This window comes from Bicyclus anynana, chromosome 20 (genome assembly GCF_947172395.1).
Source record: "Bicyclus anynana chromosome 20, ilBicAnyn1.1, whole genome shotgun sequence".
Taxonomy (NCBI): Eukaryota; Metazoa; Arthropoda; class Insecta; order Lepidoptera; family Nymphalidae; genus Bicyclus; species Bicyclus anynana.
In genome coordinates, this window is record NC_069102.1 from 14,958,263 (window position 1) to 14,975,882 (window position 17,620).

Consider the following 17,620-nt stretch of genomic DNA (forward strand, 5'->3'; position numbering starts at 1 on the left):
CGATTAGTGATTTCATATGCATTCAATTAGCCCTCTGCTATCAGAAGAGGGAGAGTGAACATAATGGCACAAGGTTGACGAGTAAATAAGTTGAAGTCAAGAAGGCGCGCCGCAATAGATTCCAGTAGGGATTCCAGAGGGGAATGCCCATCCCCGGCCCGGACCTACCTTAACCACCCGGCAGCTTACTTATATCTAAAAAATCATTACTTTATCAAAAAAAGTTTGCTACAACGTTTTACGACATTTTTAATACATCTTTAATTTGTCCATAACGGGGATAAGCTAAGATCGTTGACTGGACAGTCTGAGTTTTACGATATTTTTGGCCGATTCGATCACGCATAGAAACTCCAAGCATAGCTCGCTCCATCGCCCTCTGAGTGACTTTGAGCCTTCTAATAAGGCCCATAGTTAGCGACCAAGTTTCGGATCCATAGGTCATCACTGGCAACACGCACTGTTCGAAGACTTTCGTCTTCAGGCACTGAGGAATTTCGGACGATGTCGCGGAGTTTCCCGAATGCTGCCCAGCCGAGTTGGATTCGGCGATTCACCACTTTTTCTAAATTGGACCTACCTAACTGGACTGTGTGTCTGAGGTACCTATATTTGTATATTCGTCTACAACGGGAGCATTAGACATGATCTTCGTCTTGCTCACGTTCATTGTTAGGCCCACACGTTGAGAAACTCTGCTGAGGTCGTTGAGCCACCTATAACATGGGAAAATATAAATAGAAGGGAATGAAACATTGTTAAAGTTTACATTGATTTTCACGCGGATAAAGTCGGGCCCGTTAGTTTCAAATAAACTATCTTCCAGAGAAAGTCGCATTAAAATCGGTTATCGGTATTAAATACAGTGACGCAGTTACCAATATTTAAGCTATTGACGTCAAACAGACACTTGTAGGTCGCATATAATAATTAATACTGTACGAGTATTGTTATCAGGATTAGAGAAAGCATAGAATAAGAAATAAGAATAAAGAAAATAAAATAAGAAAGGAATAATTACAAACGATAATAAGTTTATTGCGTTAAACATTGCACTGTATACACATGCAGCTAGTGGTGTCGTGGTGTCGTGGTGTCGTGGCGGGTCTAGAAGGCGTAGGGCTGGCGGAAGGCGGGCGCGGGCGCCAGGAGCTGGCGCGGCGTGGTGTAGGCGCGGGCGGCGAATACGCCGGACTCGTATTTGCCGTCGCTGTAACTACCTGTATATTCAAAATACTAAATTCAAAATTTAAATACTTGTAGACGGTTCAGAAGACAATGCAAAACAAGCGTACATTTCAAGTAAGTTTTACCAAAACTCTTTTCGAGCCCTGCCGGGCTAGCATGGGCAAGGGATAAAATTTTTATCCACCCATTATATCCACTGACTAAGGATATAAATCCACCCGTCATAGCATGGCCACAAGGGAAAGACAAATTAATCCCCGATTGACATTACGCGTGGAGATCTTTTCCTCGACTATGGCATATGGAGTGGATAAAATGATATATTTTGGGACTTTTGACATTTAAACGCGATAAATTTATCCCTGTGAAGGGTAGGGGAAGGGGAAGGGTAGGGGTAGGGTAGAGGTAGGGTAGGAGTGGGGTAGGGGTGGGGTAGGGGTTGGGGTAGGGTAGGGGTAGGGTAGGGGTAGGGTAGGGCAGGGGTAGGGCAGGGGTAGGGTAGGGGTAGGGCAGGGGTAGGGTAGGGGTAGAGGTAAAGAAGGGTAGAGTAGGGATAGAGAATAAGTGCACTTATGTCACAACGAAGCTTGACCGGGTCCGCTAGTATGATAGATACTATAGATACCTACTACAAACCACCGCAAAAAACAATCACCAAACAAAACAATGCCAACAGAAAACAGATAAATAATATGCACAAAATAACCAAATATTATCAAATTTACGTTTATTTCGGACTATTAATATACCTAATGCCAATTTATAAGATATATACAAATGGGTTGACAAGTCTTTCCCTCCGTTTATCCACCGGGGATATTATATCCACCGGCGTGCCCATGCGCGGTGAGTGGATAAAACGAGTGTGGGGGATAAACGTTTTATCCTCTCCCCGTGGATAAATTTCTCCCTTGCCCGTGCTAGCCCTGCTGGAAGGTAAGATGAACTGAGAAGAGCTGCCAACAAACTCAACAGTGGCTTTTTGTAATTAATCATTATTTAGGTACCATATTATTAATTGTCGCTTACAAATAACTCGTAAATTAATTGTTGTAAACGTAGTTAGTTTTATTTTCAAATAAGTGATTTTCATGTAATTCTTTTGAGAAAATAATGATTTTTAACCAGAAGTAGATAATTCAAGTGATTTTGGTTCACCATTGCATTATTAAATGTGCTCAAAGTTTAGCTAAATCAAATTTGAATATATAATTTATATCAGTTGAAAATTTGAGAAAACAAGTTTAATAATACACATTTCATACGACTTTTCTAACAAAGAAGTAGTACCTATTGACTACATCAAGGTCATCGGATTACTCTCTTATTCAGTGACAAAACATACCAACCGAAAGTGACGTGATCAATATAAATTATAAATAGTATAAACTACTTTCTGCGTTACAAGAACATCCTCGGACTGCGACCACTGCACCTGCACGTTTGATATTTTAAAGTTCCTCAAAATCGTCACGAGCGACGCGACGTTAGGTCGTGACTAGCGGATGACGCGGCCTATCAAAACGTCAAAATGTACGCCGCTCGACATGAGAATGTATCTGCTACTAGTAATAGCTTAAGGCTTATTAACATTAACACTTCGCTCTCGGTTTACCTAATCTGCTCAGTCGAATTAAATGCAATTTGAAAATTATGCCGCGGGCAGTTCATCTCCTCCCAAATAAAAATCCGGGTGGGGGTACGGGTCTCGAGGCTATGCCTCCTTGCCCGGGTGAGGCGCGGGGGATCAGGTTCCCCCGTCATGCTCTTCCAGCCACTTTCGGGGCTGCCTTTCGGCCTAGGGGTAAAGGTAGATGTCGATCCATGTGCCCGGCGCGGAATGCAATTACTATTTGGCGGTTTCAAATCCGGCAGAGAGCCCGGGCTGCGCTGGGCCAATGTTGGGGCACATTAAATTAAGAATTACCTAATTATCGGTTTGGGATTCAATGCTAGAATCTTATTATTGACTTTATTTAAAACTCTAGGTCAAGTTTTACAAAATCAAGACTGAATAACCCTATAATAAAATAATAATATGTATCTTGCAAAATGTTACTTAAATATTTTATTTAGAAAACTTGTCTTTATTAGCAACACCTACAAAGTGTAAAGTGACCATTAGTCGAACATAAATATTCTAATCTATCGTTGTTATAATTTGGCCTGACGGATGATGATTGAAATTTATTTGATGATAAAGTTCATACCGACGACACACTAGAGTAAATTAAGTAAATTAAATATGTTCGCTTCTAAATTTTATCCAATCATAAAATTCAGGTAATTGTAGACTGCTATGCAATATATTATATTGCAATATTTTTATATTTAAATGCTTTTGTCCTCAAAGGTCGTATTTTAAAATTTAACTTTGTTCGTAACTATATTTTACTACGCAATAGAGTAAAACAAATGAAGTAGTCTATTTAGAAGAAGGTGCACTTTGCTTGTGACCTCAGATATCGAAATGTGTAGGTGATTATAACTAAGTGCAATTTCATGCAACAATTTGTATCTCTAATCTCCTATCCTTAAATAGAATACAGAATACAGAAGCTGTCGCCCTGTAATGTAACATCTCCAAACAAGTCTATACAAGGTCGTCCTGTAGTTTTGAAGATGGATTACATACCGACTATTTGATTAGGTCACTATTATTTAGACTCCATTAGGTGAAACTTTTATGAAATTGAATTCTAATTGAAAGACATTTGAACTGATTTTTATATTTGTCGATGAATTAGGACGAGATCGCATTACACATTACGATACTATGTTATAAAGAAAATACATTTTAATTTGAGTACGAAGATAGAACTGTTCTATTCGCGTATCGAAGCGACCTACACGATAAAGTCGAACATTGCTTGTAGTGAACGTGAGCAAAACACTGAGGAGTCTTTGTTCCGATCATTGCAACAACCGAATAGTTTCAGCCGCCCACTACCGACGCCTGTGCCGAGACGTTCCCTGCACATACCGACCCTTAAAAGGAATTCACACTGACGACCTTGAACAGTTCAAGGCGTTTCTAATACTTCGGTTGAAATTAAATATGATTTGACATTCTATTGTGTTTTACCTTTGGCATGACCAAATCTACATAAAGTATATTTTTATAGTTAAAGTTGACGCAACAAGCAGATGGTTCATTTGATGAAAAGTGGTAAGCCTACCCAATTAAAAGAGACATGCCAAGTTCGGCCCAGGCTTTATGTTCTGTGGTGAGTGCTCGAGAAACTCGTTAGCCGGTAGGGCTTCTAGCTATGACGCCGTGGGTTCAGTTTACTTGAGGAAGTCGGTGATGCTACGCTAATACTTCGAAAAGAAGGTACCTATAGGTTATTGTCATTATTATTAGCATCTAATACGATCGTTACAAAGGCCGTACTAATTCTATTTCATTTTAGTGTTCGCTTTAAGGCATAAGATCGTCCAGTTATCCCGATCATAGGCATTTCAACAACCACTCTAAAGACGGAGGCCTTTAACTAACTATTAAATTAGGCTGATATGGATGACAATTTCCTCAGTCGGGGGGATCTCTAGGAGTCGTCCTCCACGCGAGAGCCTCACCATCGTCGAAGATGCCGGCGGCCTCGTCCCTCGCGTTCTCCTGCAGAGCCTTGGCGATGGCCTCGGGCACGGGCGGCGGCGTGGGCAGGTGCGCGCCCACGGGCTGGAAGCCGTTGACGTCGGCGGTGTACCGCACCGAGTACAGCTGGCCGTCGTCGCCCGTGTACGAGTAGCCGCCCGCCGCCTGGATGCCGTTGGCTTCCCGCCCCGTCTCCTCCGCCTGGATGCCTGCGGGTACACGCCAGTTACTTATCTGTGCTGCTGTTTATAGTAGTAGTTGTAGTAGTTCACAGTAATTGCTGTCACCAACACCAACATTTAGAATCATACAAATCAACTGTTATTAATGTAAGCAATAAGAGCATCATTCTGAGCAATGACCGACATACCACGACATACCACGACATACCTTCCGTAAATATTTATACTCGATGAAAACAATATTGAACTTGACTAAACAGATCCAATGATGCTATCGACAAAAACAATTACAATAAATATCAAGACTCACGAATAACGAAATCACATTCCAATTATTATCTTCTTTATGAGCATTTTATCGATCACTAACCTTGTTTTTATTAAGTTTTGCATTACTTTTAATACGCGGCTTGTATTAAGAATTGGTATAGTTCACTCGAACTTAATATTGTTGAATGATAATGGTAAAAAATAAGCACTTTTTTATAATTAATAGCAATTTTTAAAATTTTTTTACACGCTTTATATTAGCTTTCGTTGTAAGTATGTATGTAAGAAACTCTTGGAATCTTAATTTGACCCACTTCCCGATATTCGATTAGGATAGAATTTTGCACACGCTCTGAATTCTGATCACAATACGTGACTAGATAAGAAACGTCATTAAAAATTCAATATGTCAATGGTCACGTGATTCAATATTTGTAATTTTTAGTGCGTGATAAAAGCGTGTTTTTTTAGTTTTTTAAACTATATAAAGTTATTTATTTAAAAGTTAATAATCGGACATAATATGAACTCGGCTGCATTGACTTTAGCAGCCTCGTGTCCACTGCACATTGTCCTGTCAACGGTTTCGTACCGTGTCTCCTCGTCCTGAGTCTGACGAGTGTCAGTGTCAGTGTCAGTGACAGTGACAGTGCGCAGTTGCAGTGGTAAGTGCGTGTAGTAACGTGCACAATCCACATCGTTGTCAATTAGGCGCTTCACGAGCTCCTTACAAAGTCATGTGAGTCTGTTTGTAGGAGACGAACACCGCCGTGGAGACAGATGCTGCCGATAGCTCAGCACTTCTGTTCAAATATGTATTTTTCGATTCAAGTAGTCATTGCTGTAGTGAATTATGTTTTTGTCCTGCGTTCCATATTTAGTTCAGGTTATTTTTTTTTATTGGTTCAGAACTGATCGTCGTAGGTCACGGCGGCGCTCGGTCCTGACGAGGATCACACATTCCATCCATCCATCATGTTGTGTTTTAGGACTCAATTGATTACAATAATCCTTATGATTTAATTTTTTATTGTGTTTTTCTTTTAAATAATAACCAAAACCACCTGTCTAAGGTATTATTGGATGGGCAGAATTTTTCTTACTACATTTTTTTTAAATTATAGTCCCAACTGACGATAATTCGATTTAGCTAGATTTAGTTTTGCTCCTGCAAACTAAACTTCATGAAAACCGTTGAAGCTGTTTCAGACTATATAATAGGTACACAAGAATTTTTCGTTTAAAGATTTTAGATAGATATATAGACTAAATTATGTTAAGAGCGCCTACAACAGAGCACCTCGACACCTCTGACGTGTCGCCTGCGCCGTGTGCTCTGTGGTGCGCACGCTGCGCTGCGATGAGCGGCGACCACTCACCGTTCTCCGTGTCGTACGCCCAGTGGTAGCCGAGCTCGTTCTGGTCCGACACCGAGCGCAGCACGGCGGCGCTGCGGTCCAGCGCGGCGCGCGCGCGTGCGGGTTGGTACGCGAGGCCCGCGAGCGGCGGCACGTAGCCGGGCAGCGCGCCCGCCGCCGCCGCGCTCACGAGGGCCAGTACGATCATCTGCAAATGTAAAACTACTGTATGTCTGTTTTGTAGCACGCGGACTATGACCATCCGGTCCGCGGTCCATAGGTACTGTACGATTTTGTTGTAGATTTCCGAGCAATGTCAACTCTGTCCGGTGTTTGCTACTCTTGCCCGGCCCGGAATAAAAGTAAGTAGCCGAAAATAACCTGCGTGTGATGAAGATCGGGTAAGCTGATCTTATAAGACATATTACAATGAGAGCTTTGAATAGTTCGCCGTACGAACGGACATTTTAATACGTACAATATCTAAAAAACTTTACTAAATTTTTACTTGCAACACTAATGACCTTCGACCAGTAGATTGATGGTTCTGTCCATCTTCTCTGTCACTAGATACGAACATCTTCCTAAGCCGTATATCACAGGAGCGGCTCTCAGAGAGACCATACAATGACACACCCAGAGCTCGGCTGGCGATAGAGCATCCGCACTCGGCCCTCCCCGGGGACGATGTGATCAAACTGCGGTTGCAGCGTCATCGGAGTTCACAAGTACGTTACACTATCAAAATATTACAGTACTTTGTATTTAACTACCCACGAGAACGACTAAAGTCCCACCGTGTTGTTATCGCTGTCATTATTGAGCAACCAAAACACGCGGTTCTCCTGATGGCAAGTGAATACGGCCAGCCGCCGCCAGCGTACACTGGCAGAGGCACTGCTGATGAGCTGCCCACTAAAACGTTGTAACCAATAAGCACTAATGATGGACGTACCAGTTCCATGTTGCTGCAGGGAGTGAGGATGGCTGAGTGCTGCGGCCGGCGCCGGCGCGGCTTATATACGCCGCTGCAGCAATGCCAAGGCTGAGCAGCATCTCCGCGGATGAGTCGGCCCGGGGCGCACCGGGCGCCGCATGGACACCAAAAGCTGTCTAGACATATATTTATACAAGTCTCTTATAAAAGTCTCAGATACGTACATAGTATTTACATTAGTCACTATTTTTACAAAAAATGTCTCCTTGTAATTTTTCAAGTATTTTTAGATATTTTTTATTTAGACTACCTAATGATAAGTATTAGATTAACATAATTTTCTTATAAAAAATCGCCCAATTAATTCACAAAATGACTTGCACTAGTTATAGTAATAGATGTATAATCAAAAATAATGATTGTTTATTACTGTAAAATGTATCTTGACACCTTAAAAAACTGCTTTTTAAAATTATTGAACAAAAAAAAGATGTACAGTTAAATAAATAAAAATATGAAAGCTTAACTTTTGTCCCTTGAATGCGCTCGGTGTATCACCAGCGTGTTGTAAAATGTATGCCACTTTTAGATCGTACAATTCAAAAAACTCGTTGAGCCAAAACTAATTATTCCATTTTATTAGCATTAATGTTTAGTGCAACGATTGTTCTCAAATACACTAGGAAGTTCCCACGACTTTGTCTGTAACTAAACACTTACATCATTAGACTAGTGTTCTCACCAGGAAAGTTCCATATAATCAAGGTCATTCCCCAGGTACTTATTAATAATTGTCAAACTTAAACATGGCTCGCCTGATTTGAATATAAATCAAGTCACCAAGATCTACCAACGCAGTACCTATCGTATAAAAAAGACATCCTGAGGTTTTGTGTTACCGACACTGGCTCTCCCTAGCTCCCTTTAGCGCTCCCTAGCTCTCCCTAGCATTCCCTAGCTCTCCCTAGCTCCCCCTAGCTCTCCCTAACTCTTGCAGCACTGAGCTCTGTCACAGAGACACAGAGAGCTCTACCGCTGCAGTCAACTTGTAGGGACAGCAAGCAATTCCGCATATCGACGTGATTGTTCTAAGATCTAATACTGTACCGGTATCTAAGAGATATGAAGTTGCTGAGGAGCTTTACTGGCTCCATCTCAACATTATATTATCTCGTTGATGCTACGCCTGCAATCCTGCACAGTTAATCATAACTGGCCAAGGCCAAGATTTCACTGTGGCCCATATCCGGGCCAAATGGTAAAGTAGTTTTGTTGTTGTATGTTACACACACACAGGTCAGGTCGAATTATATACCAATAATGTTATTTATGTATTTTAATGTGTAACTTACTTTATATGGACTTTTAAGTAAGTATATATTTTTTATTTATTTTTGTTATAAATTGGAGCTGTACAGTTTATTCCACCCATAGACAGGCACCTCGGATAGATACTCCGCGGCATCGTGCCGGAACGCTGAATCTCGCAAATACCTTTGCGGTAGACGTCACTTGCTCAGTCAAAATCTACCACTACATCAGACCTGCCTGAACAGATCCTAAACTTACCCCAACTGAGAATCGAATTCAGAACCTCTCTGTTGGAAACCAAAGCAACACCAACGCAACCAAGGAGGTCTTCAGCGAATCGTGACATGGGACCCAGTAGCAGTAGGACGCCGGCAGCACAAGGTCAAGTATAACGAACGAATATCACTAAACGTACCGACAGATTGACCTTTCAACACTCGGGGGGGGTCGCCACCAAACTGTCATCGCGGAACAAACTACGATACAATTAAATGTAGTGCTGCTTGTGTGAGAGTGAACATATATATATATAAAAATGAATTGCTGTTCGTTAGTCTCGCTAAAACTCGAGAACGGCTGAACTGATTTATCTTATCTAGTCTTGAAATGATCGTGAAGGTATAGGGAAGGTATAAAAGGAAGGAGAAAAAGAATAATTGCCGTGAAAACCATAAAAACAACCCTTTTCTATTTCCCATACAAACGTTTAAGAGCCAAGGGGTAGGGAGGGGTAGGGTAGGGGTAGAGTAAGGGTAGAGTAGGGATTTTTTTTTATTGTTTACAAGTTAGCCCTTGATTACAAACTCACCTGATGGTAAGTGATGATGCAATCAAAGATGGAAGCGGGCTAACTTGTTAGAAGGAGGATGAAAATCCACACCCCTATCGGTTTCTACACGACATCGTACCGGAACGCTAAATCGCTTGGCGGTACGTCTTTGTCGGTAGGGTGGTAACTAGCCACGGCCGAAACCTTCCACCAGCCAGACCTGGACCAATTAAGAAAACCTCAATCGGCCCAGCCGGGAATCGGACCCAGGACTTCCGTCTTGTAAATCCACCGTGCATACCACTGCGCCACGGAGGCCGCCAAAAAGATACGAGGGTAGAGTAGAGATAGGGAAGAAGCGCACATATGTCAAAGCGAAGCTTGACCGGGTCCGCTAGTAACATGAATGACGTTTGAAATCAAAGAAAGATTCCTGCTGCATGAGTTAGTGTCTCTGGGGCTTGCTTGTCAAACTAGTGTTTCAGTTCTTCATGCGTTTGTCATCTATTAAAATTCTTTTCCTGAATGACCGACTCACTGGCGGAACACACAGCCTTAGTCGTACAGACCGAAACTTGGAGGGTGTGTTCTTTGAATGACGTAGGCCTTAAGAAAGCATTTTCCAAAATTATAACGTATAGAAACCGTAATTACATTTTTTATAACTGGATATAATGTATGTTGGGGCACATTTCAAAACAGAATTATTATGTAACCTTCTAGGATGTTGCAAATGTTTTTATATTAAACAAAGTTGTTGGTCCGGTAGGTATCGCATGGTGATCAATTACAAGCTGTGTACGGAACCACCAGATAACATCACATTCACTTCGCGCGACCGTGTTTATTCACTTTATTAACTCGCGGACGCGCGCGACTTCGTCTGCGTGAAATTCAGTGTTTTACATATCACGCGAGAAACGATGCTTCTAGCAGAAATTTATATGTTCTATAACCTTCCAAAGCAGGATCCGATGAACATTTTAGAAGCGGGATGACCAGTTTACTGACAATTTTGATGACCTCTTTGTTGATACGAGTACCAGTAGGGAGGAGGGGCGGTCAACAATAAATTACTACTGACCGGCTGATTTTCTCAATATGGAACACCTTTAGCGGGTGCGCTGGACCCACCATATTCAAACGTGGACTCGGATTTAAATCTCAATTTTCTCCGAAGTAAACTGAATTTTTTTTTGGGGTTGCTTCCCTACATACAGTGAGGATATTTTTTTTACAGTCTATCACAATATGGTGTGGGGTTTCGTTATCTATGCATTACATGAGATATTAAACTGCCTATTTAATCTACAAAACCCAACACTGCGCGTGGCCCGACACGCACTTGGCCGGTTTTTTTTAGCAAAGAAATCGTAAAACATTTTTGCACGTTTTATACGGACAAAACTTTGATCACTAGCCGGCTCGGAGTTGTAGTACTTCCTCGGACGCCTCCCACTCGCCCAGGCACTACTCAGACACCGAGCGCTGCGTCAGGTGCCGGCGCGCCCACTCGCGTGTCAAGGTGCCGTGAGTCACAGCCAGCAGGCGCTCCGGACTGCGCGCGCGGCGAGTACTCGGCGCAGTGAGCTAGTGCTCGGCTGCTGTGAGGTCCAGAGTTCAAATAACCGTCGCGTTGATCTGATGCTTATCAGTTCAGCTGGAGGCCATGAAGTCTACAGTTGTCCTAGATTAGTCTGGAGTTAGGAAGTTAGCAGTAACCCAGCCGAGCCGCGAAGAACTATTTTGGAATAAGTTAAACAATTTACGAGATATCAAAGGAAATAGCGGTCAACGGTCTCTGTCAAAATGTACAGAATGTACAATTCAAGGTCGTCGACATCAGTAGCAGCTTTAAGCGCTAACTCAGCCACTACTGTTGCATGTTCAGCCTACAGCCTACAGCCTACAGCCTACAGCCTCCAGACTGGCTTATCATGAGGATGATGTTGATGTATTCATGTGAAGAGTTCCTCATGTTCCGGTAAAGTGCGCCACAAGTAGGCACTGACGCGTCGGGTGACGCACGGACGCCTCTCAATACTATAATCATAAATTATTCATATACACATTAAACGTGAAGCTTAGTCGATTTGTCTGTCTGTCCAATGACTCTGCCTACGCAGCCATTATCTATATTATTACATATTATAATTTAGTCACGACGTATCTCTTATATAAAGACGTTATTATAACTTCAAGTCATTTATTAATAAAATAAACAAATACAATTATAATGTTAATAATAAATATTGAAAGCTTTCGTCCGATGTAAATGTCTCTACAGTGTACAGTGCACAATTAGTGTGCGCTAACACCGGTGCACTCACTCGCCGCAGGAATCACTCTCACAACTCTCGTATACATACATACATACATACATACATACATACATACATACATACATACATACATAGATTGACTCTAATAGTCCGAGATCCGGGAATAATGGGGATGATGACTAGGTTTGAATATATTGATTTTTATGATACCTTCAGGTAATTAAGGTCAATGTTAACTAATTTATACATAAAAAGCAAAGATTGACTGGATATTTGCAAAATAAATAAGATTATAAAATTTTAAAATCTACTGAAAATATTTTATCGTAATTAGATGAAAATTCATACAGTTTTAGCTTCCTTACATTCCTTACATTATGAAATGTGACATTTTTTAATATGTGAACTATAAACATAAACGCAGAAATAACGAAGATATTAGTAATTTTGTTTAAACGCCCATACAAATCTAACGATCATTAATTGCCTATACGTCATAAGCTCGTACCATTTTGTATGGGGCGTTTATCAGGGATCCGCGGCAGCGCCGCAAATATGAGCCTTTGAATACCTGTAGCTCCGAAAGTAATGATCGCAGATACCCTGTTACTTTAACAAAATTGCTTTACTATTAGCGTACTATTAATTTACACACAATTTAAAAAACTGTCATTATCCCTATTGTTACAATTGATTACACATTGTCCTACAAATTGCGTACGTTATCTCGTTCCTATGCTCAGAAACTATTATTATCTGTTAGTTACCAGAATCAAGAATTTTCGTAAATATAAAAGTTGAGTGTCTACTAACGAAGCTACTCACGGAAAATTAACTTCACAGTAATCAATTGTAAAAGTGCTCCCTGGATCCTAGACTATAAAAAATATCTTACACTACTCTTGATTGTGATATGTGTTGAATATAATTATTCTTAATTATCATAATAATTATTGTAATTTTATATTTCAGTAAATAAATCTATTTCTAGGTATACGAGTGTACCGCTATTTCGTCTGCGTGTCGATCGTAATAGATATTGTATAGAGTTACATATGTTTTCTGTGAAAGTGATAATTTTCGGGAAAATTAACAAAATAGTTAGATTAAAGAATTAATTAGAAGAAAGATAAGCACTACAATGATCTTTTAGTTAACCGCGACTATTGGTATTAACCCGGATTTGTGTCCTATGTCGAACTATGAAATTCCCAGATTTGTCCAAGAAAATGTCAATCGCAACCCGGAGTTGAACAGGCGGTGGAGTTACACTCCCGTGCCTCGGACACACATCATCGACATTGACACCGTTACATCGTTACAGAGTCCAGCGCTGGCGTCCTGACGTGCCGCCGGTAGCAGCGGAGTGTCGCCGTGGATTCAACTGCATAAGCTAATCATGATGAAAGCCTCGCCCGCCGCTGTGTCTCAACGAGCCGCCGAGCGATGATTGACGCGCCAACAGTCGCTTCCAATTCCGCCATTGTGCGCCTTGATGAAGCTCATTCAGAGCATTTGATTACATCTTTTAGTGTAATTACTACTTGTATAGGTCTCGGGGTTAATCTATAGGCCCGGTTAGGCCGCTTATTTGTTTATCTTTAGAGTGAACTTCGTGCTACTCGAACTGCGGTGAAGGGGCGAGCTAGCTCTTTCTTTCATGTTTCATTTCTGTCATCATGGATGGTAGACATGTGCATTGTGCAGTGTTCAGTGCCACAAAATATAATAGAGGTAATTTGTTATGCAATTGCTTGCGCTTGACTACAATGAAGCCCGGTGAAAAGCATTAATGCGGCCAAAGTCGGAGCCCGCTTACTTTTTAAAAGTTGCCTATTTACTCTTGCTTTTAATGTGTTTAAATTATAAATGTCAAGAAACAGAAAAGCCGGAAGGGCATTCTATATGCTTAACCGACAAACAACTGAGATTTTAACAAGAACCTTACAGCTACGACCACACCAAATAAATAGGTGCGACTGTTGACAACTCCGCTATCTTCTGTACACAAAAAGTAACAATTATGTTAGAAATGTCGATAGCCTCTCACTTATTGCCTATTGCTTGCGTATCGCAAATAGTGATTTTGAAGAAAAAGCGATTTCTGAATTTCTAGCTGGTGTTTAAATTATAGCTCGCCACATACTCGTATGCACTAACTGAGTTATACTTTGGACACTGTTGAACAAAACCTACTTGAAACAATTATTATAATTTAAATATAAATGATTGAAACGAAGGCGAAAACACCGAAACAGAAGGCAACAAACACTTGCAGTTATTACAATATATAGGTCAGCGTTTAGCCCAATTTCAATAATATCCGTCGATAATATTCGCGCGGCTCGCGGCATGTTTTGTAAGGGCCATTAAGTTTGACGAGAAAATTGGTTCGTCGGCCATTACGTGCAGAGGAGCTGCCGGTCGGCTGTTCGCCCCGCTTGTGTGTCGTGTGCCTGCGGTACGTACGTACTCGTACGTACTGTGACTGCACGCTGTCTGCTGTCGCTCTGCCAACTGGACAGCCGCGGTGAGGGGCGCCAGCTCGCACCCTTCATAGCTAGCTGGACAGACCTGCTAGGGTGGCCGGACATTTTGGGAAACGGCCAGACAAGGTCTTAGTATTAATATCTATTACCACTGAGACACAATTCATTAAAAAAATATGTAAATTAACGTTATGTTTTTTATTGTTGTAAATCTTGTTAAATTCTAATGAAATATAAATAAAATCAAATCTATCAATAGATGCACAATAATAACTTTAATATTATGAATAAGTCAATTTATTTATTTGGACCACCAACAAAATCATATGTAAATGGAACTATATTGTTTTAAATAATAAATAATACAAAACATATACGTACTAACATTCAAAATTAACAGTTGAAAAAATTAAATAAAAAGAAGAAAGAACATGAAAAAAAAATACATCAAGTTAAGTCATCAGTCGAAATTAAATTCTAAAAAGCCTAACAAAAGTCGAACAAGCCGGGTACACTTATTTTAGCCGGACACGCAATCAGAAAGCCTATGTCCGGCTATCCGGACGCCCGGCAACGCAACGGACAGTGAATCTGACACGCTCGTATGTTCGTGTCTCCCTGCTAACATGTTGTTGTAGTGAGTCACGGAGTAATGAACATTTACCGAGTCGTCGCCGTGTGTGCGAGAGGCGCCGATTGAGATCAATTAGTAAGTCATAAATGTTTATGTGGAGACTACACAATCTACTTCGTGGGGTTGTAAAATACTATGTGCAGATGAAGGCAATTGTTCGTTTAATACTCGATGAACTGTGGAATGTTTATTATTATTATTGTTGTAACATTTTAAATGAAATAAAAGATTTTTATTGAACCACCCTTGATTATTATTTGCATTCAACAATATTTATAAATGTGAATCATCACATCTCTGCCGAATTCACAGAGTCAGTCAGTTGCGCAGGATATTGTAGTGCACAAGTGCGTTACACAGATGCACTCCCTCGACCACGCCGTCCGGGGCTCACTGGAGGGTTGCAGTTTCTAGCCGCGATAACCTCGACTCATGCCTTTTGCTATTGCCTCGCTACCTCGACACATGCACCTGTCTCGATTGCTTGCCAGCATCGAACTGCCGTCATTGCCGGAGCGTCTTTTTGTTCATGTTATTTTAAAATCACATACTTTACTGAGATATGAAAACATTATTTCCGCCATTCATTTTAGTGAGACCAAGAATTAAGTTGTCACTGAACCTTTTTCTTTCTAGCTAGCTTTAAAACAATTTTGGTCCAAAAACACTATAATTACAGTTTAAATAATTACATTTAAGTAAGGCTCCTCACGCAAGAGGCGACCACGACAGCTGCAAATACCAGAGACGACGAGATAGACGACGTATCCGTTATACGTATGTAAGCGAAAATAGTCTTTGAATATGGTTTAGCATTGAAAGTTACGTATAATCGCGTTCTCAGAACACGCTAGTTTGAATTTCATAATTTTCGACTTTTGAGCTACTTCGACCTAGTACCGAAAAAATTTCGAACTCACTTCAAGCGAAAAGAGTCTTTGAATATGGTTAGACATTGAAAGTTACGTATAAGCGCGCTCTCAGAACACGCAAGTTTGAATTTTATAATTTTCGACATTTTCAGGAACTTCGACTTAGTACCGAAAAAATTTCGAACTCACCTCAAGCGAAAGGAGTCTTTGAATATGGTTAGGCATTCAAATTCAAATTCAAATTCAAATTCAAAATTCATTTATTTCAAGTAGGCTCAGTTTACAAGCACTTTTGACACGTCAGTTGACTATTTGTAAAGATTCTACCACCGGTTCGGAAGGCAGGTTCTGCTGAGAAGATACCGGCAAGAAACTCAACAGTTGCTCTTTTGAAAAAGTCATACAGTATTACAATTTACATTTGATAACAATTAAATTACAATTTCTTATAGTTTTATTTCCTGTGTGAAGGTGGAAGCTGATCCAATGGCCTCCAAGCACCTTTGTCGTTAAGGAACTCATCAATAGTGTAGTAACCTCGACTAAGTAAATGTTTTTTAACACATTGCTTAAAGTTGTGCATTGGCAAGTCCATCACAGTCTTGGGGATCTTGTTATAGAAGAGTACACCCAAACCCACAAAAGATTTTTTAACTCTTTGGAGACGATATGCAGAAATAACTAACTTATGCCCGTGTCTAGTAAGACGTGGGTTTAAATCTCCTTTTTGTTTGTACAAATTAATATTTTGTCTTACATAAACTATACTGTTATATATATACTGACAGGCTACTGTTAAAATGCCTATTTCTTTAAACTTTTGACGAAGGGACTCGCGTGATTTTAGTTGATATATTGCTCGAATTGCTCTTTTTTGAAGTACAAATATAGAATGTATATCAGCAGCCTTGCCCCACAACAAAATACCGTAAGACATTACGCTGTGAAAGTACGCAAAATAAACAAGTCTAGCTGTATCAACATCAGTAAACTGTCTTATTTTTCTCACTGCAAAAGCAGCTGAGCTGAGTTTACCTGACAGTTTTTCTATATGAGCACCCCACTGAAGTTTAGAATCCAAGGTCACTCCCAGGAAAACTGTGGAATTCTCTATTTCTAGTGTTTCACCATTGATCATTATAGACTTATCTAATTTTATAACATTTGGTAATGAAAACTCAATACATTTAGTTTTCTTTGCATTTAAAAGTAAGTTGTTAACAGTGAACCAATGCGACACATGCGATATGGCACGGTTTACATCATCGGAATTATCTTTACTTCTGTCACTCTTAAAAATTAGGGATGTGTCGTCAGCAAACAGTACTATCTCACAGATGCCGCTAACATGGTGCGGTAAATCGTTTATGTACACTAGGAATAGAAAAGGACCCAGAATTGAACCCTGTGGGACGCCCATTGTGTTAGAAAAACCGCGAGACTTTGAATTATTTATGCATACCTTTTGTGTTCTATCACTAAGAAAAGAGGCGATGAGATCAAGTGCAACACTTTTTATGCCATAGTGGCTTAACTTAAGTAAAAGAATGTTATGGTCAACACAATCGAATGCTTTGGAAAAATCACAAAATACACCAATAGCATAAGAATGCGTAAACATATATATGATGCATGGGAAAATGCTAAGAAGCATTTTCCCATGCATCATATATATGTTTTAAAAGTTTAGCGCCTGCATCAGTTGTACTGCGACCTTTAGTAAAACCATA

General features: G+C 40.5%; 1 protein-coding gene across 1 annotated transcript; it reads right to left on the bottom strand.

The window, feature by feature from the left end:
- Positions 1-1,014: 1,014 nt before the first annotated feature.
- Positions 1,015-7,708, bottom strand: LOC112050495 (cuticle protein 3-like). Its single transcript, XM_024088770.2, has 4 exons — positions 7,552-7,708; positions 6,618-6,804; positions 4,768-4,995; positions 1,015-1,220 (listed from the first exon to the last, which is right to left on the bottom strand). The coding sequence occupies exons 1-4, from the start codon at positions 7,558-7,560 to the stop codon at positions 1,108-1,110; spliced, it is 537 nt and encodes a 178-aa protein (XP_023944538.2). The 5' UTR covers positions 7,561-7,708; the 3' UTR covers positions 1,015-1,107.
- Between the last annotated feature and the right edge of the window lie 9,912 nt (positions 7,709-17,620).

Coding starts and splice junctions, on each gene's coding strand:
- LOC112050495 (XM_024088770.2), bottom strand. Junction 4,996..6,617: donor GGCGTACGACACGGAGAACG/GTGAGTGGTCGC, acceptor GTGTACCCGCAG/GCATCCAGGCGGAGGAGACG. Junction 1,221..4,767: donor CGCCGGCATCTTCGACGATG/GTGAGGCTCTCG, acceptor TTGAATATACAG/GTAGTTACAGCGACGGCAAA.